At 40.7% G+C, this 25,895-nt stretch overlaps 2 protein-coding genes across 4 annotated transcripts in view; one reads left to right on the forward strand and one right to left on the reverse strand.

The window, feature by feature from the left end:
• The first annotated feature begins 40 nt into the window (after positions 1–40).
• ofd1 (OFD1 centriole and centriolar satellite protein) lies at positions 41–12,884 on the forward strand. Of its 2 annotated transcripts, XM_058082247.1 has the most exons (22): positions 41–410; positions 1,006–1,209; positions 1,284–1,352; positions 1,441–1,462; positions 1,665–1,772; positions 1,842–1,978; positions 2,045–2,218; positions 2,299–2,405; positions 2,575–2,694; positions 3,968–4,041; positions 4,111–4,202; positions 4,299–4,488; positions 4,615–4,745; positions 5,962–6,073; positions 7,627–8,310; positions 8,424–8,577; positions 8,650–8,741; positions 10,872–11,009; positions 11,102–11,244; positions 11,329–11,466; positions 11,548–11,615; positions 12,758–12,884. In XM_058082247.1, the coding sequence occupies exons 1-22, from the start codon at positions 315–317 to the stop codon at positions 12,807–12,809; spliced, it is 3,105 nt and encodes a 1,034-aa protein (XP_057938230.1). In that variant the 5' UTR covers positions 41–314; the 3' UTR covers positions 12,810–12,884. The 2 variants fall into 2 exon arrangements, with proteins under 2 accessions (XP_057938230.1, XP_057938229.1); XM_058082246.1 differs by having other exon boundaries at positions 11,102–11,466.
• Positions 12,124–25,895, reverse strand: part of gpm6bb (glycoprotein M6Bb) — a 42,985-nt gene continuing 29,213 nt past the window's right edge. Inside the window, exons 3-7 of one of the 2 annotated variants that reach the window (XM_058082283.1) lie at positions 24,186–24,342; positions 21,581–21,749; positions 21,391–21,464; positions 21,227–21,292; positions 12,124–15,356 (exon numbers count right to left, since the gene is read on the reverse strand). In XM_058082283.1, coding sequence (XP_057938266.1) covers positions 15,207–15,356; positions 21,227–21,292; positions 21,391–21,464; positions 21,581–21,749; positions 24,186–24,342 — 616 coding nt within the window. In that variant the 3' untranslated portion in view covers positions 12,124–15,206. Of the gene's footprint in view, positions 15,357–19,337; positions 19,866–21,226; positions 21,293–21,390; positions 21,465–21,580; positions 21,750–24,185; positions 24,343–25,895 lie in introns of those variants that run through there. The other variant, XM_058082284.1, reaches the window with a different exon arrangement.

The raw sequence follows: 25,895 nt of genomic DNA on the forward strand, positions 1-25,895 counted from the left end.
TAGTATACGTGTTTTGTGACGTCATCATAGTCGGCCGGAACTAACGTTGCCGTTGACGGGTTTAAATCGGAGGGCACGGCTCCGACGGCGTATCGTTGGGACGCTCTTTGGATTTCAAGCGGAGTCGATCAACTCCAAAACAAAAACAAGAAAGCAAAAAATTACTAAAATTGCAATAACGTAAAATTAGACGCCACTGAAATCGCAGGAGTGCTTTTAGAAATCACCGGAAGCACATCATCTCTTGTCATGTCAACTCTGCCGTTGGACTTGTCGTCTTTCTTCTTTTGAGGAGTGCAAGTAAATACTGAAATATGTCCTCAACCCAGGAAGACACTTTATCCCCGGATGAGCTAAGGAAGAAGCTCTATAAAACACTGAGGGATAGGGGAGTGCTGAATACACTTAAAGTAAGTCACAGTGGAATGACATCTTGTTATTGTTATTGTCTTGGGGGTGCGAAGCTAATTTAGTGGGTTAGCGATGTGTGTTGACTGTAATACCGGGCTTGTTCAACGAAGGTAGCTCAAGCAGCTATATCACTGTGATAATTTAAGACAATCTCACAACCTGGTCCAGACTTTCATCTTTAAAAATCGTTTTTGAAAGCGCCTCTGATAAATTCGCAGATGGCGTCACATTTTATCCAGAACCGGGTGGTCCTGACAAAACACGCCAACACTACCACCTAGTGGTCACCCCCAGGTACAGCATGTCTCAAGAGCACAGTCGACCCAGTACTTACCTGTCAGATAGTGATGATTTCACTTTGATATGGCCACGAATAAACGATCAGTGTTTTACATGTAGGGCAAGGTGAGTCCCAGACTACCCCGCCTTATGCCCGAAGTCAGCTGGGATAGGCTCCAGCCTACCCCGGCAACCCTCACGAGGATAAGAGACATAGAAAATAGATGTATGAGATGCATCCTGAGCACAAAGCCTGCTTTCGTTGACCCCCTTTCACACTATACCCTCCCCCTCCCCCTCCTTGGTGTGATGCAGACCCAGCTGCGCAACCAACTCATCCAAGAGTTAAAACCTCCACCTTTAAGCGGAGCAGAACCACCTCTGAGAACAGCCGCCCTGAGATCAAACTACCTCCTGGTCTCCGCCTGTAACAACATAGTGGCAGATTATCTTCACTGCTCAGGATACGAGTACTCCTTATCTGTGTTCTGCCCTGAGAGCGGCCTGTGCAAAGACAAGGTGAGAATGAATATCAAATGACAAACCTCAACGGCATGAACTAGAAAATACTAATATTTTTTTTATTTTGGCAGGTATTCAAGAAAGGCGATATCCTTCAGCTTCTTAAAATCAGCCCCGAATCATCACTGTACAAATCTCTGGTAATGGAAAGTACAATAAACAATCTGTGATATTGTAAGAAATTACTGTTAAATGTAATATTTGTTGATTTATTTGACTTTTTTACAGTCTTCAAGCAGCAACGATCCAGGTATGTAACTAACCTGGGACTGGGCATCTGACTTTTTTTGTTATTTCAAAAGTATATTTAATAATAATAAATACTATTCTAGATGTATTGGTAAATTTGATTATAAATTAATATCACAGTGCTTTAACTACTAAATTAATACACAACAGCATCAGTGCGGTATTCATGTCATGTTTTTGGTATCTATCATCATCATCATCAGGCTTCCTCATCAACCTTGTGTCCAATCTCACACATCATCATGCTCCTGGCCTGTCCTGCGATGCCGACACGCAGACAACCAGCTCTTCAAGTTATGAACAGTCCCTTGGTATGATCACTTTTAAAAACATCTCAGGGACGTCCACGGTCTTTAATTTGCCTGCTGCTTCATTTCCAGTTGAGAAGATGAAAATGATTGACAAGGAATACGAGAATGTGAATCACAGCGGCGACAAGTCTTTTTCATTCCAGTCCAAACTGGCTTCCTACAGAAGAGAACTAGAAACCCAGATGCAAATTGAAATGAACACAAAGGTACTTAAAAAGTCAAGACTCTTCATTTCTTCACGTCGGCCTTAACGTTGACTTCTTTCTTTAAAGATGCAGCATTTTAAAGACGTGGAGATAGCCAAGGTTAAGATGGAGGAAAAAGCGCTTTGCCAGAAGGAGTTGGACAAGCTGAAGCAGGAACTGGAGAAAACCTACGAGATGAAGGCGAAGGCGTTGAACACCCGTGAGAAAAACGCCATCGAGAGGTTGCAAAAGCAGCAAGAGGTACAAAGCGGCTAACGCTAGGCTATCATTATATTTGGGTGGTTTTTATGTTACGTTATTTATACTTTTTGACACCTCAGATTGAGGAAAAAGACATCTACATGCAGAGGCAAATGGTGCTGAAGGAAATCGAAACGCTGCGGGACAGAGAGAATGAGCTGCGGATGCGAATGGAGGCATTTCAAAAGTATGTCATTATTCTTATTTTCCCATACTTTGAAATATCCGTTTTGACCAGAATAGAAGTATTATGGGTGCAACAGGGGTCATTTTATATGGAGGTCAATATGGTAATGTCTTAAAAATTCCTATCCGAGAAAGAACATTGACCTAAACTGAATGAAATGAAATTTCAGGAGCTGTGAAATACACGAAGACAAGGTGAAGACCGGCGACGAGCTGATGAGGAGGAGAGAACTAGCAGTGAAGACGATGGAGGACACGTATGACCAGAGGCTAAAAAGTGACATCTCTTGGTATGCTTCGCTGTCCAACAGCGTTGATGCTACGCTTTTTAGTGGAAGTCGATCAAATACCGTTGTTGTTGTAGTCTATAGGGCAGGGATGTCCAAACTGTAAAACTGCAGCCCGGGGGCCATTTGCGGCCCACTGCTCTTTTTTTATGGGTGTTTTATATTTACAATTAAGCAATACAACAACAAAAAATGAGAAAAAAAAGCTGAAAAAATACTCCATTTATAAATAAGGAATCCCACTTATCATGGTTTGCTATGGAACCAGTTAACCACATTAAACGAGGGATTACTGTAATTTCTTAAATTCAAAAAGTGGCCCACTGCTCTTTTTTTATGGGCGTTTTACATTTACAATTAAGCAATACAACAACAAAAAATTGGAAAAAAAAGCTAAAAAAATACTCCATTTATAAATAAGGAATCCCACTTATCATGGTTTGCTATGGAACCAGTTAGCCACATTAAACGAGGGATTACTGTCATTTCTTAAATTCAAATAGCTATTTGTGGCCCACTGCTGTTTTTTATGGGCGTTTTACATTTACAATTAAGCAATACAACAACAAAAAATGAAAAAAAAAAAAAGCTGAAAAAATACTCCATTTATAAATAAGGAATCCCACTTATCATGGTTTGCTATGGAACCAGTTAACCACATTAAACGACGGATTACTGTCATTTCTTAAATTCAAAAAGCTATTTGCGGCCCACTGCTCTTTTTATGGGCGTTTTACATTTACAATTAAGCAATACAACAACAAAAAATGAAAAAAAGCTGAAAAATACTCCTTATAAATAACGAATCCCACTTATCATGGTTTGCTATGGAACCAGTTAACCACATTAAACGAGGGATTACTGTAATTTCTTAAATTCAAATAGCTGTTTGTGGCCCACTGCTCTTTTTTATGGGCGTTTTACATTTACAATTAAGCAATACAACAACAAAAAATTGGAAAAAAAAGCTAAAAAAAATACTCCATTTATAAATAAGGAATCCCACTTATCATGGTTTGCTATGGAACCAGTTAACCACATTAAACGAGGGATTACTGTAATTTCTTAAATTCAAGTAGCTATTTGTGGCCCACTGCTCTTTTTTTATGGGCGTTTTACATTTACAATTAAGCAATACAACAACAAAAAAATGAAAAAAAAAAGCTGAAAAAATACTCCTTATAAATCAGGAATCCCACTTATCATGGTTTGCTATGGAACCAGTTAACCACATTAAACGAGGGATTACTGTCATTTCCTGAATTTGCCATCACAGGTATCAGCTGCAGCTAAAGGAGGATTACCTGAAGAGAACAGAGGAACTAACAGCGAGCGAGAGCCGCAACAAAGGTGACCATTTAAACAAAATCCAAATCAGGCTTGTTCAGCTTTAAGCTCACGTTTACCGTCCTTTCTCAGAGGAAACCAAACACATCCAAAACGAGTCTGCCGCAATGAAGCTAAAATCGGAGGAGCACAGTAAAGCCTGCTCGGAGCTGAAGCGACTCCAGGTGAAAGAAACGAGCAGTTGCGCCATAATTTGCTGCACTCCTTGTACAACGACCACTCCTGAACGTGTGTACGCTCATTTCACCGTCCTCTCCCAGGTGGAGCTGGAGGCGGCGCAGCAGCAAAGCTCTCTGCTCAGTCAACAGAATGACTTGCTGAGGGAACGAATGGACGGTATGAGCGACTTTGCCAGTTTGAAGCAAGATAAAGCGCTTTTGCAGGGGCAGGTGCAGCTTCTTAAAACACAGCTGGAGGAGGCGCAGGAGGAGAAACAGCGTCTCTGTGCAGGTCAGCTACAGATCCTTTACATGCCTTATGCCCATGAGTTAGACCTTTGCATGAAATCTGCATATAATTCAAAAGCATGTTATGATGCTTGATGTTTGTTTTGTATACGTTCGTCTCTCGTCTCAGACTTGGACAAGCCATCCACAGAGCAGCTGGCCTTGCAGGCAGAGCTCCAGAAGCTCCAGAGAGCTCGCAAAGTGGACGAAGAAGAGTTTGCAAACCAGAAGCGGGTCCTGCAGACACAGCTCCAGATGGAGGTAAATCAGATTGTGTGCCTCTCAACAGTAGCCATGTTTACATGAGGAGTTTTGCTCTTTCCGAAAGCAATGGTATCATCCATGGAAAGGAATATTCCAATCTCTTGTCTCCATGCGGCGCTATAATCAACCAGAATAGTCAATGGGGCATGCCCAGTAAAACGTAAACACCTACATCACGTGATACCGACTTCCTGGAGTTTTTCTTCCACTTATTGGAATAACTCCGTATTGCCAGTTTTTCCTTCGTCCAGTCTTGGAATTTAGTTTGAATCCAAAACAAACTTTCCTTAGCAGTCCAGTGCCGATTGCTGGCCTCCATTTTTTTAAAAGTGAAGAACGTGTGGAGCTGCGTGTTACGTCATATCTCAGCATTGGCTGAAAGAACGCACCCGGGAACAGGAAAAGATAAAGTTCATTCATTCATTCATTTTCTACCGCTTTTCCTCACGAGGGTCGCGGGGGGTGCTGGAGCCTATCCCAGCTGTCTTCGGGCGAGAGGCGGGGTACACCCTGGACTGGTCGCCAGCCAATCACAGGGCACATATAGACAAACAACCATTCACACTCACATTCATACCTATGGACAATTTGGAGTGGCCAATTAACCTAGCATGTTTTTGGAATGTGGGAGGAAACCGGAGTACCCGGAGAAAACCCACGCATGCACGGGGAGAACATGCAAACTCCACACAGAGATGGCCGAGGGTGGGGATTGAACCCTGGTCTCCTAGCTGTGAGGTCTGCGCGCTAACCACGAGACCGCCGTGCCGCCAGATAAAGTTGAATCTTGCTAATATTTGCTAATGAAGCTGGGCACATGTTTTATATAGATATGTATTTTCTTTTGGAATAAAAGTGGACTTGTGAATGGCGTATAGAAGGGTTTAGATTCTGTTCCACAGATGGCGCTAATGCACACCAAAGCTGCTTGCCAACCGCCAATAAACAACAGAAGAAGAAGAAGAACGCAGTCTTGACAACTTTCCGTTTGAGCGGGTACAAGATACCTCAATCGGATTGGGGAAAGGAATATTCCACCCCTGGGAATCCCATTATATATTCATTGGGATTGGTACTTTTCTTTGGGAATGAGGTGTATACAAAGGTTACATTCTTTCCGTTTGAGCAAATAATCAATGGAATTGGAATATTTGCGTCCATGTATATGTGGCTAATGTAACAATGTCTAGTAAAGCTTCCCGTGTCGTTTCAGGTGGAGCGATGCGGCGAGCTCAAGACGCAGCTGATGGAATGCGAGGAGAAGTTACAGTGGATGACCGCTCACGTCGAGGACCTCAAGGTTCAGATCCGCCAAACTCAACAAGGTATCTCGTGCGGCTTTGCTTTGGCTCCCTACGAAAGATTCATATGAAAAATACAACTGGATATAAAATAAGCGTATGTGTGCTGTTTAGAAAGGATAGTTTAGTTTGCTTAGGCTGGACTTATTCCTCTGCAGGGCGCCGCTTCATGCCAAAGCCAATAGTCCAGCACACGGTTCTCCATAAAACGACCAACAACTAGTCGTGTTTTTGTTATACAGTGGAACACTTAAAGTCAGAGTTCAAACTACCGTTATGCGTTCCGCAGCAAAAACTGAAATATTAAGACCACATTCCAAAAACATGCTAGGTTAATTAGCCACTCCAAATTGTCCATAGGTACGAATGTGAGTGTGAATGGTTGTTTGTCTATATGTGCCCTGTGATTGGCCACACAGAGATGGCCGAGGGTGGAATTGAACCCTGGTCTCCCAGCTGTGAGGTCTGCGTGCTAAACACTCGACCGCCGTGCAGCCGAGAACCCGTTCATGACCTTCTAAATACAGTTTTTAACATTATTAGAGTCCTCTAGACCTGAAATAACACCCCTACAGTCACCTTTACACTCATTCATTCATTCTTTTACTACCGCTTATCCTCACAAGGGTCGGGGGAGGAATTGAACCCTGGTCTTCTAGCTGTGAGGTCTGCTCGCTAACCACTCGACCGCCATGCAGCCCCATTCCAAAAACATGCTAGGTTAATTAGCCACTCCAAATTGTCCATAGGTATGAATGTGAGTGTGAATGGTTGTTTGTCTATATGTGCCCTGTGATTGGCTGGCCACCAGTCCAGGGTGTACCCCGCCTCTCGCCCCAAGACAGCTGGGATAGGCTCCAGCAACCCTCACGACCCTCGTGAGGATAAGCGGTAGAAAATGAATGAATGAATGAATATTGCGATGCACGGTAGTGCGCAGACCTCACAGCAAGGAGTCCCGGGTTCAATTCCACCCTCGGCCACTCGGTTAATTGGCCACTCCAAATTGTCAACCTCGCATGTTTTTGGAATGGGGCTGCATGGCGGTCGAGTGGTTAGCGAGCAGACCTCACAGCTAGAAGACCAGGGTTCAATTCCACCCCCGACCCTTGTGAGGATAAGCGGTAGTAAAAGAATGAATGAATGAGTGTAAAGGTGACTGTAGGGGTGTTATTTCAGGCCTAGGACTCTAATAATGTTAAAAACTGTATTTAGAAGGTCATGAACGGGTTCTCGGCTGCACGGCGGTCGAGTGGTTAGCGCGCAGACCTCACAGCTAGGAGTCCCGGGTTCAATTCCACCCTCGGTCATCTCTGTGTGGAGTTTGCATGTTCTCCCCGTGCATGCGTGGGTTTTTCTCCGGGTACTCCGGTTTCCTCCCACATTCCAAAAACATGCTAGGTTAATTGGCCACTCCAAATTGTCCATAGGTATGAATGTGAGTGTGAATGGTTGTTTGTCTATATGTGCCCTGTGATTGGCTGGCCACCAGTTCAGGGTGTACCCCTCGTTAGGATGAGCGAATGAATGAAAAGTAATTTTGTCTAATATCATGTATGCTTCTTCTCAATTTGCAGCTCTTGAAAACGAAGTGTTGCGTAACCCCAAGCCGTCTCTGGTCGATCGCTCGGTGTTGAATTTCAGCGGCGACAAGCTGGTCCCCCCCGATATCTACGTTGACCGAGCGTCGCTCAGGCCCCAGGCGGCCTACGATCAAATAAGAGACGTGGGCGCGCACGCGCAAGGTGACAAATTCCACTGGACCGACTCCAGCTCTGACTTGGAGATGCTCGCTGAAACCAACGCTCGCATCCAGCAGCTGGCGAGGGAGGCTGAGGCTTTGGACGAAGCTTGCAGGAAGTACCAGCAGGGGGCGGCGCGCACCAACTTCTCAACCGCTCGTCCTCCAAAGCCCCTGCGTCGGGTGGACTCTCCTCTGCTGACACAAGCGTCCGACCTCTTCCTTCCTTACACTGACCGCCAATCAAAGACCATACTAAGATCTCGCTCTCCCAAAAAAAATCGCCGCTCCTCCGCGGCAACTTACGACACCAGAAACGCCTTTGCAGCGACTCAGCACAGAGTAACCTTCTCCCAAGACCAAAACCACAATTCCTCCGGTCTTCTCTCAGCGGCCAGCAGCCTATCATCTGCTGAGCCTCAGTCTGCAAGAGATGACCTCCCCCAGGACAGACACTCGTTCAGACGTCTGTCCTCCTCCCCCCCCAGCAGCAGAACGCCTCATCAAGATGCGGCAGAAGGTACCGGAAAGAAAGTAGTTATCAAATTGTGCAGGTGTACCTAATGTTGGGGCCAGTCCCCGTCCGACCCCCCGCAATGCTCTCAGCAACATTCCGCTCTTTGTCCTCTCCAGAGGTCCTCCTGTCCCCCTTGTTCCGGGACTTGTCACACGACAGCCGCCTTCACTCTGCCCCCCGAGACCAGGCATCCAGCTCATGCGAACTCTCCCCCGAGCCGAGCCCCCCACGCAGTCCTCAGCTCCAGAGCACAGCGCGGGACCCACGCAGGTACCCGTCCCCCGCCGCTTTTGTGTGAACACGAGACAGTGAAAACTAAGTCCGAACCCGGGGTCATTGCAGTGCTCCAAATCCACCTTGCGTCTCCGCCAGCTCGCAGTCGTCCCCGCAGCCGGAGAGAATAAGCGTGGAGGATCTCGCGGGGATCTCGCCAGGTACGCCAACATTTTTAACCTTCCTCTTGCGTTAGCTTAGCTGAAGCATCCATGATGAGAAGAGGAGCTGGTTGTCATTGTGTTGGCTAATTGTACTCTTATGATTTCAGTTTGGCTCAAAATATTGCTTTATAATCATATTATTATAACCGGGTCAAAACCAACGCTAACAATACAGTGGTCATAATTTCAACTAGACCAGGGGTCTCAAACTCAATTTACCTGGGGGCCACCGGAGCTTGGTTCTGGGTGAAGCCGGGCCACATCAGGTTTTCAAAAAAAAAAAAACAAAACGCATTTATTAAAAACTGGAAAAAAAATCCATGAAAAAGTACTTTGGTTCCGGTTTTCCACACCAAAATATCTGATAAAACATTCCACTGTTATCAAATATCTTAATTTTTATTTTTCTATACACAAAATATGACTAAAAAAATAAACAAATTAAGAATAAAGACAATAAATCAATCAATCAGTAATAAATAAGTAAAATACAGTAAACCTTGGATATTCATTCATTCATTCGTTCATTTTCTACCGCTTTTCCTCACGAGGGTGGCGGGGGTGCTGGAGCCTATCCCAGCTGTCTTCGGGCGTAAGGCGGGGTACACCCTAGACTGGTCGCCAGCCAATCACAGGGCACATATAGACAAACAACCATTCACACTCACATTCATACCTATGGACAATTTGGAGTCGCTAATTAACCTAGCATGTTTTTGGAATGTGGGAGGAAATGGGAGGAAACTGGAGTACCCGGAGAAAACCCACGCATGCACGGGGAGAACATGCAAACTCCACACAGAGATGCTCGAGGGTGGAATTGGCCCTGGTCTCCTAGCTGTGAGGTCTGCGCGCGCTAACCCCTAGACCACCGTGCCGCCCCAACCTCGGATATATCGGATTCAATTGTTCCCACTGGTTTTGTCCGATATAAGCGAAATCCGTTATATGCGTATACCGGAAAATGTCCGTTTTACGCATATATGGGATTTATATCCGGTATATGCGTAAATGGGATTTTATCCGTTATAAAAAGGCACTTCCTTGACTATGTTTCCAATGTACCTGGACGCGCAGGCAACGCTGCAAACGCTGCAAATGACGTCGTATAGCGGCCTGTCACGATTCGGCGAATCGGAGCGCCACGATGCGGCCATCCGATATATGCGAGGGAAATTTCATGGAAATGCATTGGAACGGGACTGGAGATTTTGTCTGAAATAGGCGAAATCCGTTATAAAAAATCCGATATATGCAATGAATTTTTATTGGAAATGCATTACAGAAAAATTGGTTCTTTTTTATCTGTCCGTTGTGAGCGAATTTCCGATATATCCGAGTCTGATATATCCGAGGTTTACTGTAATAATAAAACAGCAAATACTAAAAACGTAAGAAACCACATACAGTTGGTAGAGAAATTATTTTTTTCAGATTCAAATGTACAGTATTAAGTTATTTAACCTTTAACATGAACATTAATGAAACTTAATAATTTGACCCAATTAGCAAGTTAGCATCGTACTCACTTCCATCTGGGAGCAGCGTCGTAACTTTAACAACATGTTTTAATGAGATGCTTTATCTCGACGTGTATTTTTTCCCTTTTATTCCAAATCATTTGTACCCAGCGTCATAAGCCTTTAGCTTCAATGCTAATCCAAAGCAAAACAGGAGCGGGGTAACAGGGTAGGGTAACAGTATGGGCGGGGGCAAAATCATGTTAATTGTGTCCAGTGGGTGTGCACACGGCTTTAAGCTAAGTCATTTCAACATTAAAACTTTGGTATCAAGGTGGGGGGCCTCAAAGTAGCGTCTCGCGTGCCGCATTTGGCCCGCGGGCCGCGAGTTTGAGACCCCTGAAATTAATTTTATACTGGTTTTGGCTAATGTATGGACTGCTTTTAATGAGTGTGTGTGTGTTTGTGTGTGTGACGCGCCTACTAAATGTATCTTTTCAGCAGCCTCACACAATGGCCAAGATGAAGGGCCACTGATTATGTATTCTTTGCTGGTTCTCCGGCCTTGCCGCATTATGGGAATCGGGAGAGGGGGGTGGGTGTGTGTGTGTGGGGGGGGGGGGGGTTTGCAAAGCATAAAAGATCCCTTTGTGTGTATGTCCTCCAGAACCCGGCCACATTCCAGAGCTTCTCTTGGACACTGCCATCCCTCTCTCCGAGGAGGCCCCCGGCGGCCCCTCTGTCCGCCGCCTACAGGCTCCCCGGGACCTCCCAGAAGACCCGACGAACTCCCAGGGCCAGGCGGGTGAGTGGGTATACCCCCCCCCCCCCCCCCGCTTAGTGACAAGAACAGCTGCTGCCAAGTAGTGTAAATGATGTGATATATTTGTTCTGCAGAAGCTCCCCAAATCTCGGAGGAAGAGGATAAGGAGCAGCGATGGGAAAGGGAGAGAAGAGAAAAGCAAGAGCTGAGGCGACGGGAACAAGAGGAGGCCCGAGAGCGAGAACAACAGGAAGCAGAACGACTGGAGAAAGAGACGGTAAATAACACATTTTTTTGTCTTGTTTGTAAAGCATCATCATCATCATCATCACTGACTTGGACTGCGTGTCTGCCTACTCAGCTCCTACAACAACAACAACAACAGGAAGAGGAGCAGGAGAACCAGGACAGAGGAGATGAGGACGAAATCCCGAATGAAAATCCTTTAGAGAAATACATGAAGATGGTTTTGGAAGCACGAGAGAAGCAGCATGATAAAGTCAATGACATTTTCCATCTTGTCAACATTCCACGTTCTTCAACATAAACAGTGTTTTATCTTTTTTTTTTTTTTGTCCAGAGCTCCGGAGAAGGAGAAGAACACGCAAGCCCAGAGGTCAAAAGTTTGTCTGATGAGAAAGATAATAGGTAAGGCTTCAATGATGCAGTCTAATAAATACATCAGCCTCCATAATCCATCCCCAAAACATCATTTTCATGACCTGCTTATGCGGGGGAAGTACTCCAAGCACGGATTCCCAGACTCCCTCGTCTTCCACCTGGGGGGGGGGGCTTCTTAAACTAGCCGTAAGGTATATACAGTAAACCTCGGATATATCAGACTCTGATATATCGGAAATTCGCTCACAATGGACAGATAAAAAAGAACCAATTTTTCTGTAATGCATTTCCAATAAAAATTCATTGCATATATCGGATTTTTTATAACGGATTTCGCCTATTTGGGACAAAATCTCCAGTCCCGTTCCAATGCATTTCCATTAAATTTCCCTCGCATATATCGGATGGCCGCATCGTGGCGCTCCCCGATTCGCCGAATCGTGACAGGCCGCTATACGACGTCATTTGCAGCGTTTGCAGCGTTGCCTGCGCGTCCAGGTACATTGGAAACATAGTCAAGGAAGTGCCTTTTTATAACGGATAAAATCCCATTTACGCATATAGCGGATATAAATCCGATATATGCGTAAAACGGACATTTTCCGGTATACGCATATAACGGATTTCGCTTATATCGGACAAAACCAGTGGGAACAATTGAATCCGATATATCCGAGGTTTACTGTAGTCACTCCAGGCCTCCTCACAGTTGAATGAAGATCCCAAATACCATCAAATACCGTATTGACCTGAATATAAGACGACCCACATTTTTTAAACCTCATTATCTGAAACTATGACATCGTTTAACACGAGGATGTAACATTCTAACTAGACTTGTAGGTCCGAAAAGTGGGGGAAAAAAGCATCATATGTCCCCTTTAATTAAAAAATAATAACACAATTAATTGTAGTCGGTAAAATACAGTGAGTGGATAAAATGTTCCAGCCTGTCTCACATCTTCAGAAAATGGGAAATTTGCAGGTTGACTCCGTTCCCTCAATTATGCCGTTTATACAAAACATAGTCACATATTTTTATTATTTTTTTAAAAGGTGCACAAACGCATCTTTTAAGGCACAATCGTACACAAATTCCACAAAGCCGCATCTTACCCTCCTCAATATGACTTGACTCGTCTAAATGAGCGTGTCTTGGTTTTCCACAGCATTGCGGCGTATTCCCACAAGGATGAAGATGCCGATGACGATTTCTGGTGAACCGGTTCATATTAACACTGGTGATATTTTTATATATTGCTCTATATTGTTTGGATGAATAAATTACCAACAAGATCATTTTCTGATTCTTTTGTTTTAGCATCAGAAGACAAAATTAGGCAACATTTTGTTTCAGTAATTTAATTTTTATTTTTCTTAAAAAAAAATAGGTAGTGTAAAACCAAAGGGACCCCCCCCCCAGTTTAACAAGATGTTTGTTTGTTGTTCTCCCCATGATTGATAGGTAGCTAGCATGTTTTTTTTTTCATTTTATGCTTTTGGTTGATTCAAAAGTACTGTAATTTCCAGTGTATAAGCCGTACAAGTCCACGCCCTAATCGGCCACGCCCTAGTCAGTGAGGACCAGGTAGTTCGTTATTTGACAGGAGCCAATCAGGAGCTATGGAAAAACTCACAAGATTATCATCAACCCACTGGAAATCGTAGGTCATTGTTATAGCTCAATATAACAGTCTGACTCACGGTATCATCTTAAAAATCATCACACAGCAACTTAACATAAGCAATATACACAATAGGTACCTCTACGGTTTATAAGTATTTGTACTTGCCTTTTTACTGTAAACTCTTATCGGTCATGTGTATTTCTTACCTATGTTTTGAGTGTTAAGTTGCTGCGTGATGATTTTAGTGTTCTTTCTAAAGATGACCTACTGCGATTTCCAGTGGGTTGACAATCCATCTTTCCTCACCGACTAGCAAACGGCACAATATTTAAACGACTAGTAGTTACAAAAAAGTAGCGGCTTACACAGTGGAAATTACGACAGATCTTTCCATTTTTGGGACCTGAAATTCCGATTGCGTTTCAATTCATGCAAAGTGATACCTCAATGAGGGAAGCCCTTAACGTTCACAGAAAACACGTACAGAAAAGTGTGTACAAATACAGTTTTTACATACTGTAGGATAACTAAAAAGCATGTATCACTACTGCGCTGTCATTTGTATTTTTAAAAAAAGAAAAACAAAAAAAGGGGCAAACGCTGCCTACCACTTGGAGTCGGTATACTAAGTGACCGTATCGGTATTATTACTCGGGAACGCCATGTCCTCATGCAACTAGGATAATGAAGGGATTACACATTAATAGCACATCAAAATATAGCACAGCAAATATAGAAAAATTATGAAAAAATTAAAAAAAAAAATTCACAGGTCACACCTTCAAGGTCTTCAGAGCGACACCAAAGCACACTTCGAGTAAAAAAAAAAAAAAAAAAAAAAAAAAGCTAACGTTGAAAGATGAAATTATGATGAACTGCTCCGCTCGTGATTGGCTGCAGCCCGTTTTTATGACATTGCTTCCTGTATTATATGCCCACTGTATTACATTGTGCCTAACATGAATAATAATAATAATAATAATAACTAATAGGCAAACATGCTGTACCTTTCCACCGTCATCCGGCTGCAGCAGACCCCTGAGGTAGAGTTAATGTAGGCCATGAAGTTCAACCTTTGCATGTACTATTACTGCCTCCATGCATATTTGACGTTTTTACTAAACAGCACAGTTTCATGTGATGATGTATTATTAGTGTACACAAAATGGCAGCCACAGCAGATCCTCTCAATAGAAATATGTGAAATCATCCAAAAAATACTGCATGGTGAGTTAGTATAGAAGCAGCGTGTGGAGTTAGTACAGGGGTGGGCAAACTTTTTGACTCGCGGGCCGCATTGATATAACAAAATTTCCGGGGGGGGCAGACTATATATTTTACACGTAACAGTCCACCTGGTATTATTGTATCTGTAAAATTGTCATGCAATCTGCTATTATTATTTATTATTTTATATTTAAATATTTTAAAAATAATAAAATATTATAATAATTAAAATTAAATTAATTATTATATTATTATTATGTAAAATATGCAAATATAACAATATTATTATATATAATTAATATAATAATTAGCATTAATATAATAAATATAATAATCATAATAGTTATAATAATAATAAATAAAATAAAAAATAAAAAATAAAATAAAAATAATAATTATTATTTTAATTTTTATTATTATTATGTGCTTGTGTCTCTTTTTTTCAGGAGCACTTTGTAAACAACACACCATGTCAAACAACGAAATTGATACAACCATCAAAAAGGTTGTCTCAGGCCATGATGCCAGGTTGTATGTTGAGTTTAAATGAAATACCTTTGAAAGATTGGGCGGGCCGTATTCAAACACTTGGCGGGCCGGATGTGGCCCCCGGGCCGTAGTTTGCCCACCCCTGAGTTAGTATGTTAGTACGGCACACGTGGTTGTTGAAGCTCAGCCTGGTGCGCCCTTTGTGTGTATACCCAATAATAATGTGTTTGTGTGTGTGTGTTTGTGTGTGTTTGTGTAGTGTGTGGTCATGCCCTTATGTGTAGGAATTAAGGCATTCCTTGGAGCGTGACGTGATGTCCTGCAGCTCTCGCTCTTCTTTCATTTTGATGTCTTGGTAGGCATGCATTTGACTGGCGTCCTTAAGGTAGGCCCAGTTTGATGAGAGAATCATGAGGAAGTGGATCTGGAAGAGAAGGGTGAAGTGAGGTGGATGGCCGCTGAGCAGGGTCAAAGAAAAAAAGAGGTAAAGCAAAGCTTGTTGTTATTTAAAAAAAAACAAAAAAAAACTACAGTCCAATTCCACTGAGACAAGTCCTTGAAAGCAGGACTGGGGAACCCCTTCAGTTTTAGCAACCAGTAAATGCTTACTGGTGCCTTGTTTGACTTTTAGAACAGTTCCCATCAGGTATTATTTGTTTTTTAATTACATCATCTCTATACGGGCCACAGATTCCCCACCCCTGATTTAAAGGGAGACCCTTTTCACAGTGACGTCACACCATTTCTGGTATCTTCGCTCCCGCTACGTGTTTGCTAATGCGATAACATGTACACAAATAATGAAAGATATTTAATAGCTTCTTTTTAGTTTGATATTTGGTAATGGTAATGCTTTTATTTCATTTGAACATGCATCAGATTACATCCCATAATCAGTTCCCAGTTCCACATGTCCAAAAGGAGTAGGAAGAAGCAAAGCTTATTAAATCCTACCCCTCCATCTGGTACTTTTACAATCACTAACTGTTACATTTGTTCACTTCCTGCTTTCCTAATATAATTTAAGCTTCTTTATTTATGTATTTATTTAATTTTTTTATTAACATTTTTTTATTTTTGTATTTTTTTAATTTGTAATAAAAAAATTAAAATTTCTTAATGTTTATTTTTAAATTTTATAAAAAAAATTATTTTTTTTAATTTTTAAAGTTTTTAATTTTAAAAAACCTTCCACATGTCCAAAAGGAGTAGGAAGAAGCAAAGCTTATTAAATCCTACCCCTCCATCTGGTACTTTTACAATCACTAACTGTTACATTTGTTCACTTCCTGCTTTCCTAATATAATTTAAGCTTCTTTATTTATGTATTTATTTAATTTTTTATTAACATTTTTTATTTTTGTATTTTTTGTAATTTGTAATAAAAAATTAAAATTTCTTAATGTTTATTTTTAAATGTTATTAATTTTTTTTTTTTTTTTTTTTTTAAGTTTTTAATTTTAAAAAACCTTCCACATGTCCAAAAGGAGTAGGAAGAAGCAAAGCTTATTAAAGCCTACCCCTCCATCTGGTACTTTTACAATCACTAACTGTTACATTTGTTCACTTCCTGCTTTCCATAATACAGTTCAAGTTTTTTTTTGTTTGTTTTATTTATTTTTTAATTTAAAAAATTATGTTTGAAAATGCTTAATTTAGGCCAAAAAAACAACATAAAATGTGCTTAAATACGCATATTCTTTAACGACTATGCCATATTTAACCACAAAACTACATTATTTCTATCTTCATATATTTTTGCATTCCAAGCGCAAAGTAGTAAACAAGGTCAATCTACTTCCTGTGCACCTAAAATACAAACATAAGGCGTTCATAAGACCCATTTTAAAGATGCTGTCATCTGTAATATTCTACACTGGTCACTCGGTGTCTGTATTATTACTGTAATCTTCGGTGAGACACACAAGCACCAGACCTTGATCAATACCAGGCTTTTGTTTCAGGTTTAAATGATCTCAGTCACAGTAATCCCTAACATGGGCTATTGTTGTGGGCAAGCTAAAAGTTAACACTCACCCCCCCACCCCCCCGACATCCTATCCTGTCCTCACCCTCCCACCTCAGGAACACAAGAATTTACAGCAACACCAATGAGCAAGGCAATTATGTCTTAAATGGCTTATTTACTGTTATTATATCTACTAGAAATTGGGTAATGGGAGTGTAAAAGTGACTATAGGGGTGTTACTTTATGTCTAGAGGGCTCTAACCACACTTAGAAGGTTGTAAAGAGGTTTTCTATGCTCCAACTGCGATAATATTTCATTTATAAATAAGAAATTCACGTATTCGGGTCGGGCCTGGAATCAAAAATCCATTTTTATTATGTCAATATTTTTCACCGAATATGAACTTTGGTGGTCTCGCGAACGGAAGTGGTTTGACGTCATGTGGAAAGGGTCGACTGACGGCAATGTTATGCTTCATGTTAATAGTTGTAATTGTTTTGCCATTTCAAACGCTACCTAAATGACACAGTGAAGAGGAGAATGAGGGTGAGTAAAAAGGAAAGCAAGCCAGACGTTGCAAGCGTTTGGAAGATTAGTGCAAAGATTGTGCACGTTTGTGTGTTGCTGTGTCGCTTTTTCACTTTATCATTTAAAAAAAAAAAAAAAAAAAGAAAGAAAGAAATCAGTTTGTTTTGTTGGGTTTTTTTTTTTAAACAAAGATTGTTTATTTTATATGGAATGTAAAGGCTACAGTCTTCCAAAAAAAAAATTGAGAGGGAATTAAATATATGAAACATATACAGTAAGTGACTATAAACAGACTTTAAGCATGCAGGCTCAGTGTTAAGATTTTTTTTTTTTTTTATAAAAGACTCTTTAATGGCACTTGGAGAGAAAAATCAAAGAAATATAAACGAGCAAAAGCAAAACCAGCAAAAATTGTAGAGGAAAAACTACATTTTGTTTCTCAAAAAACGGAGTGATTGGGCCACACTGAAAGGAAACTAATGAACATACGACAATAAAGTTACGATTTTGCAATATCAGTTGTTTTTGGGTCGGGGGAGTTGCAAAAAGTTACATATGAGAATAGTTGTAATATTACGTTCATAAACATATTTGTGTTAAAATGAGGAAATTTTAGGTTGTTTTTTTTCCCCCTTGGAAAACAATAATTCACTTTCTCATAAGATTATGACTTTTTTCCTTAAAAAATGACTTTCATGTAGGATGACTACTTCTTTTCTCATTAAGAATTGTTACATACTTTAAAAAAAAATTATTTTAAACCTTTTTTCTGAATAATTTGACTTTTTCTCGGAATATTTTTTTTTCAATACAATTCCTTACTGATTCCTTCCTAAGTTAATTGTCGCAAACTGATTTTTTCATGAATTGTCTCTGTTTCATGGTTGAAATCAGACATTTTTTAAAATTAAATGTAATTAAATTATTAATTAAAATTAAAAATAATTATTTAATTAAATTTTATTTTTTTACAATTAATTAAAATTATTTTTTTAATAAAATTTAATTTTAAAAATGTCTGATTTCAACCATGAAACAGAGACAATTCATGAAATCTCTGCTTCATGGTTGAAATCAGACTTTTTTTAAAATTAAATTTAATTAAATTATTAATTAAAATTAATTAATTATTTAATTACATTTAATTTTAACAAATGTCTGATTTCACCATGAAACAGAGAAAATTCATGAAAAAATTAGGTGACGGTAGGTATATTAAATTATTAATTAAAATAAAAAATAATTATTTAATTAAATACAAAATATTTGGTAATCAGAAAACTCCTTGAAAGACAACCAATTTTTTTTACTGTAAAGTCAATATTGGACTTTTCTTGAAGAACTCATTATTAAGAACTTAATTGTTGTAAATATACATTTTAATCTGGGAAGGTTACAGTTTTTTTGTAGAGATTTTATTTGTTCTTATGATTTTTTCCCCCCTTGTTAGGATTGAGATTTTTTTCCTGAAAAAAAAACATTTTTTTATGATTCAAATTGAACACTAAGATTATGAACCAATATTTTCAACTGAATATTTAAACTTTATTCGCTTAAGATGATACATTTTAGGGATGTCAGATAATATTGGTACCGATAATTATCTGCAACATTTTTTTTTTGTATTTATATATTCAATGTTACTCTTGCAAGATTAGGACTCTTGTACAATTCCATATTTTTTATCATAACATTAAAAACTTTAATCTTTTTTTCCCCCCCCGAGCAATATTTCAATGTTTGTCTTCAGTGTGGCCCAACCTCTCTTACATCATAAAACAACAAAAACACGACTTAATGACACGTGATGAGATATGAGCCTTTCACAGTGCGCTCGCTGTGAAATATACACACAGGACACAAGCGGTCACATGACACTCATCAGCATCATAAGGAAGGAGCTGGTAAAAAAAAAAAAAAAAAAAAAAACATTCCAAAGATCATCTTTAAGGCTCCGTTTTGCTCCGATTAATCATCTGTATTATGTCAATGTCAAAGCTACAAACTTGAATGACTATCATTACACCGTTAAAGTGATTGTGACTTTATGCGATCAATAGTGATGACAATGTGTGCGTTTTGTGAAATTTGAGGAATATAAATAACACTGGTGTGGTCCTCGGCGTGTACATAAATCTGCCCACGTATTCTAGAAGTGAGTGCCAGGGGAAGTAGGACAAACTAGTCATCTACTCTTGAAGACAAGTGTCATTAGGCGTCCTCCCTGGATAGCAAAGTCTAAAGTCAGCTTCATTTTTAGTTGTGTATTTCTGTGTGTGTATTTCTGTGTGTGTGTGTGTTGGATGCTGGCGCTGCGCCGTGCTGTTAAAAAAAACAAAAAAAAAAAACAAGCTTTAAAACTTAGTGCAGCAGTCTTCTCGACTCTTAAACTTCAAAACGGCAAAGTTATAAGTGGTAGCCATCATGTAGATCAGCTGGTGGAAGAGAACAAGAGAAGGTTGGTGAGAGAACATGCCGGCATACTCGGATCGTACCACCTCAAAACAACCGTCGCGCATCTCCCAAAGCACCCACTCCCAGCCTGTTCTCACAAGAATTTAGTAGGATTACATACAAAACGTGAACCTTGGTAGCTAACCACTCGACCGCCGTGCAGCCGAGAACCCGTTCATGACCTTCTGAATACAGTTTTTAACATTATTAGAGTCCTCTAGACCTGAAATAACACCCCTACAGTCACCTTTACACTCATTCATTCATACTTTTACTACCGCTTATCCTCACAAGGGTTGTGGGGGTTGCTGGAGCCTATCCCAGCTGTCTTCGGGCGACAGAGGCGGGGTCCACCCTGGACTGGTGGCCAGCCAATCACAGGGCACATATAGACAAACAACCATTCACACTCACATTCATACCTATGGACAATTTGGAGTCGCTAATTAACCTAGCATGTTTTTGGAATGTGTGAAGAAACCGGAATACCCGGAAATAACCCACGCATGCACGGGGAGAACATGCAAACTCCACACAGAGATGGCCGAGGGTGGAATTGAACCCTGGTCACCTAGCTGTGAGGTCTGCGCGCTAACCACTCGACAGCCGAGAACCGGTTCATGACCTTCTAAATACAGTTTTTAACATTATTAGAGTCCTCTAGACTTGAAATAACACCCCTACAGTCACCTTTACACTCATTCATTCTTTTACTACCGCTTATCCTCAAAAGGGTCGGGGGTGGAATTGAACCCCGGTCTCCTAGCTGTGAGGTCTGCTCGCAAACCACTCGACCGCCATGCAGCCCCAATTCCAAAAACATGCTAGGTTAATTAGCGACTCCAAATTGTCCATAGGTATGAATGTGAGTGTGAATGGTTGTTTGTCTATATGTGCCCTGTGATTGGCTGGCCACCAGTCCAGGGTGTACCCCGTCTCTGTCGCCTGAAGACAGCTGGGATAGGCTCCAGCATCCCCCTCCCTTGCGACCCTTGTAAAGATAAGCGGTTGAATATGAATGAATGAATGAATGTTAGGCCACATTGGAACAAAAATTGTAAATTTGAGAACAAAAAATTCCAAGAAAATAAAAATAAAAATTCCGAAATATACAAGAAAAAATATGTAAATTCTCCTGATACTGGTGAATTTTTTTGCATATTTTTTTTGTTTTCTCCGTCTGAGGTAGATTGCCGATACTTTTTGTAGGACTTCCTACTAAATTGTAGTGAGAACATGAATTGAGATGGTGATCACGTGCAGTTGACGTCGTGATGAATTATTAAAAATGACCACACAACATTTCTAACGTAAGATTATGATCATAACTCCAGTGTCTTACCAGAGCGATCACGGTGGCGCCGGCTCCAGCGCAGGCTACGATGTACAAGTGATATGACAGGTAGAACTACAAAAAAAACACATTAGTGTTAAAAAAAAATTGCGCCACACCCACAAATATATCGTTAAATATGAAAATTGAATAAAATGAATGTTATGTCTCACCTCACTGGTGTTGCAGATGTCCCCTAGCGTGGATCCACAGGCCTTCCCTGGCGTGGCGTTCCATGGAATGATCCCTAAGGATGCAGAATTCCAATTACGGGACATGACATGAAAGCGTTTTTGGACCCCAAGCGACGGCGCTTTTCATCCAAAACGAGCGAACTATCACATCGTGTAAGAAGTCCTTTACCGTACTGACGCACGTCCACGCAAATGGAGTCCACGTCAGTGAGGTTGGCTGTGGGCAACCTCATGGCGGCACAGGTGGACCACATGTTGTAGAAGAGGAAGACCGGCACGGCCGAGAAGCCAAACACGCCCAGCCAGGCCACGCCCAGGATGTAGGTGAGGAACACGAACTGGGGACACAAAATAATATTACTACGGGTGGGCAAACTGCGGCCCGGGGGCCACATGCGGCACACCAAGTGCTTGATTCCGGCCCGCCAGTTGCTTTCTGTGTATTTTTTAACTTTTAACATACAAACTGGCGACATGACTTCGAAGTTGGATGTCTTATTTAGTAAAAAAAATAATAATAATAATATTTAAAATAAAATGACATAATTTGATGTGGCCTGATTAGACAAAATTACAAAATTATACAAATAATTCAATGAAAATTACAAGCATAAAATAGTATGTGTGTATGTTAAATATATGTTCTGACCCCCCCCCCACCCCCGGACAATTTTCGTAACTCAATGCGGCCCACAAGTCCAAATTTGCCCACCCCCTGCCTTATACTATACAACTCTTTGTATGCAGCTACTTTCTGTGGCTGTAGGAAACCCCCTAATGAAGTATTTAACTCGACAAGTTGGCGGTAGGCATCCAGGAGCGTGATCTACTAAGGATCGACCGGACGATATATATCGAGCCGGGGCAGCTTTGTGTTGCCGGATGGACCCTGCGACACACGCAGTCACGGTACCACTTCCACACTCTAAGAGCGGTGCGTCTCACCGACAGCGGAGTCATCAAATCGATGCTAGCTAGGACTTAAACTACAACAGAAATGTTTTGGACTTGGTTGAATATTTATTCCTTTTAAAAATGACCCATACTAGAATCAATGCCTTTTTATGCCAATTTTGCCATTTTGGTTATGAATAATCACTTGTATGATATTTAGTATTATATATTTAGGACCACACAAGAATGATTTCATGTTAGAAACATCTTCATTTTTAACATCTTTGAAAAAGAAAATGACCTCGTACAACAATAGAAAACGTGAGGATCCATTGTGTGTTATGATATGTGGTATGATATCAAAAATATGATTTTTTGATTACGAAGATATTTCTAGAAAACAACCATTTTTGACCCACTTATGGAAGGTTGGGGTAGTAACACAAAAACTAAAATTTCTTAAAATGTATAAAAGATAAGTTAAAAATGTGAATGGTATGATATCAAAAACATGTTTTTTGAAGAATACCTGGAATATGAAATTATGAAAAATTTTCATTCCGAAGATATTTCAAGAAAACAACCTGACCGGGTCATTTTTGACCCACTTATGGAAGGTTGGGGTAGTAACACAAAAACTAAAATTTCTTAAAATATAAAGATAAGTTAAAAATGTGAATGGCACGATATCAAAAATATGATTTTTGAGGAATACCTGGAATATGAAATGATAAAAAAAAAATTAATAAGAAGATATTTCAAGAAAACAACCTGACCGGGTCATTTTTGACCCACTTATGGAAGGTTGGGGTAGTAACACAAAACCTACAATTTCTTAAAATGTATAAAAGATAAGTTAAAAATGTGAATGGCATGATATCAAAAATATGTTTTTTGAGGAATACCTGGAATATGAAATGATGAAAAATTTTAATTATGAAGATATTTCAAGAAAACAACCTGACCGGGTCATTTTTGACCCACTTATGGAAGGTTGGGGTAGTAACACAAAAACAAAAATTTCTTAAAATTTATAAAAGGTAAGTTAAAAATGTAAAACGGCATGATATTAAAAACATGTTTTTTTAGGAATACCTGGAATATTAAATGATAACATTTTTTCATTATGAAAATATTTCAAGAAAACAACCTGACCGGGTCATTTTTGCCCCACTTATGGAAGGTTGGGGTAGTAACACAAAAAAAAAAATTCTTAAAATGTATAAAAGATAAGTTAAAAATGTGAATGGCATGATATCAAAAACATGTTTTTTGAGGAATACCTGGAATATGAAATGATAAAAAAAAATTTCACTACGAAGATATTTCAAGAAAACAACCTGACCGGGTCATTTTTGACCCACTTATGCATCTAAGGGTTTTTAAAAAATGTGTTTTTAAAAAAGTTTTGTTTACATTTTTTTAAAATCTACTTTGTTTACATTTCTATAAATATTTGTTTAAACTTGAGACCTGTAATATTTTATATCATTGTCATTTTTTCATGTAAATTGAGGGATCAAAAGCAGAATCGGCCACAAATATCGGCCCAAGCAAAATCGGTCATCGGCTAAGGGTGATGGAAAAAAATCGGTATCGGCATCGACCCGAAAAAAAACCCATATCGGTCGATCCCTATTATCGACTACTGCGTGTACTTTAAAGTGTCAGTTGCATGAATCAGCTTGCAGCACTGTTGATGATAGTAATAATAATAATAATACTTTGACTACAACATTGGTTCTGTTGCTGCCGTGTTGCACAACATACTTGTCAATCAATGAAAAATATGTTATCATAGATAAGATTTGAGACCAATCCCCCAAAAGTGTACATAATACGGATTACATAATCATCTTTTGTGCTTGTTTTGAAAATACCATTCCGCTGATGCAGCGTCCACAGATGGTGGTCTTGAACTCGCTGTGGAGCTCCTTGACGGCGCTGGTGGTGTAGAAGCCCTCGGCCAGCAGGATGATGCCGTACAGGAAGAAGAATGAGGCGATGCCGTAGATGACGTACTGCATCAGCTGGACTCTGGAAGACCAAACGGTTGGGATGGAGAGGTCAAGTCGAGTCCGAGTGCTGAGAGACGCCGATGTTGATGGTCTCTGGAGATGTTGATGATCTCTGGAGATGTTGATGAACTCTGGAGATAGTTCTCCAGGAGACGCTTCCAACAGTGGGGCTTACATAAACCATCTCGTGTCATTCCTCTTTTATGACCGAGGCTAATGGATGCTTTGTAGCTAGCGCCATATTAGGACTGCTCTGTTGCGGAGTTTGGAAACACACAGAAGGCTAAAAATAGCCGATGTGATGTCATTGAAAAAGGCTATTTTTCATACGTTTGGCCTTTGGAGGAACATTAGATCATACATTACGGGCAAAAATAGGAACCACGGCCTTTAATCCATGACATCATCGAATCAGGGTGAGGCAAGACCCCCCCTCCACCCCCCCATGCTTCTAATTTAGTGGAAACAGTTTCTCTCAGGGTGTACTAGGGGGCGTTCAAGAATGCTGGGAAATCAGATACACTGCCATCCATCGCCACATCTCACTCATTCATTTTCTACTGCTTATCCTCACCAGGGTCGCATAGGGTGCTGGAGCCTATCCCAGCTGTCTTCAGGGCGAGAGGCGGGGTACACCCTGGACTGGTGGCCAGCCAATCACAGGGCACATATAGACAAACAACCATTCACACTCACATTCATACCTATGGACAATTTGGAGTGGCTAATTAACCTAGCATGTTTCTGGAATGTGGGAGGAACCGAACATAAACATTGCAAAAAATTTAAATATTATTTATGTGTTAGTTGCTTATGCCTTAATTTTCTGTTATTTTTCCTATAAATGTTTGTAAAAGTGACTATAGGGGTGTTATTTCATGTCGAGAGGTCTCTAATAATGTTCATTCATTTTCTACCGCTTATCCTCACCAGGGTCGCATTGGGTGCTGGAGCCTATCCCAGCTGTCTTCAGGCGAGAGGCGGGGTCCACCCTGGACTGGTGGCCAGCCAATCACAGGGCACATATAGACAAACAACCATTCACACTCACATTCATACCTATGGACAATTTGGAGTGGCTAATTAACCTAGCATGTTTTTGGAATGTGGGAGGAAACCGGAGTCAAACCCACGCATGCACGGGGAGAACATGCATGCAACACAGAGATGACCGAGGGAGGAATTGAACTCGGGTCTTTTAGCTGTGGGGCCCACGTGCTAACCACTCAACCAATGTGCAGTTTTCCCTAATACTCTTATAGTTAATAAAGTGTTTATGATAGTGACAGTTGAAGTTTCCAATGGTTTCCCATTTCCAACTTGCGGTGCCAGGACTCAAACACAGGACCTTCGTAACGGGGGAGTCGAGAGCGCGTTTAGGGAATGTTTTTTTGGAATGTGGGAGGAAACCGGAGTACCCGGAGAAAACCCACGCATGCACGGGGAGAACATGCAAACTCCACACAGAGACGGCCGAGGGTGGACTCGAACTCGGGTCTCCCAGCTGCGTGGCCTGTGTGCTAACCACTAACCAGAAAAGCGGTTAAAAGACAAAGCGTGTTCCCGTCCTAC

The sequence above is a fragment of the Doryrhamphus excisus genome, chromosome 9 (genome assembly GCF_030265055.1).
Source record: "Doryrhamphus excisus isolate RoL2022-K1 chromosome 9, RoL_Dexc_1.0, whole genome shotgun sequence".
Lineage (NCBI taxonomy): Eukaryota > Metazoa > Chordata > Actinopteri > Syngnathiformes > Syngnathidae > Doryrhamphus > Doryrhamphus excisus.

Excerpts from the sequence above, each read along its gene's own strand:
- ofd1 (XM_058082246.1), top strand. The coding sequence starts at position 315 with ATGTCCTCAACCCAGGAAGACACTTTATCCCCGGATGAGCTAAGGAAG. Across the intron at positions 1,353-1,440 it reads CATCACTGTACAAATCTCTG|TCTTCAAGCAGCAACGATCC; the intron begins GTAATGGAAAGT and ends ACTTTTTTACAG. Across the intron at positions 6,074-7,626 it reads GATCCGCCAAACTCAACAAG|CTCTTGAAAACGAAGTGTTG; the intron begins GTATCTCGTGCG and ends CTCAATTTGCAG.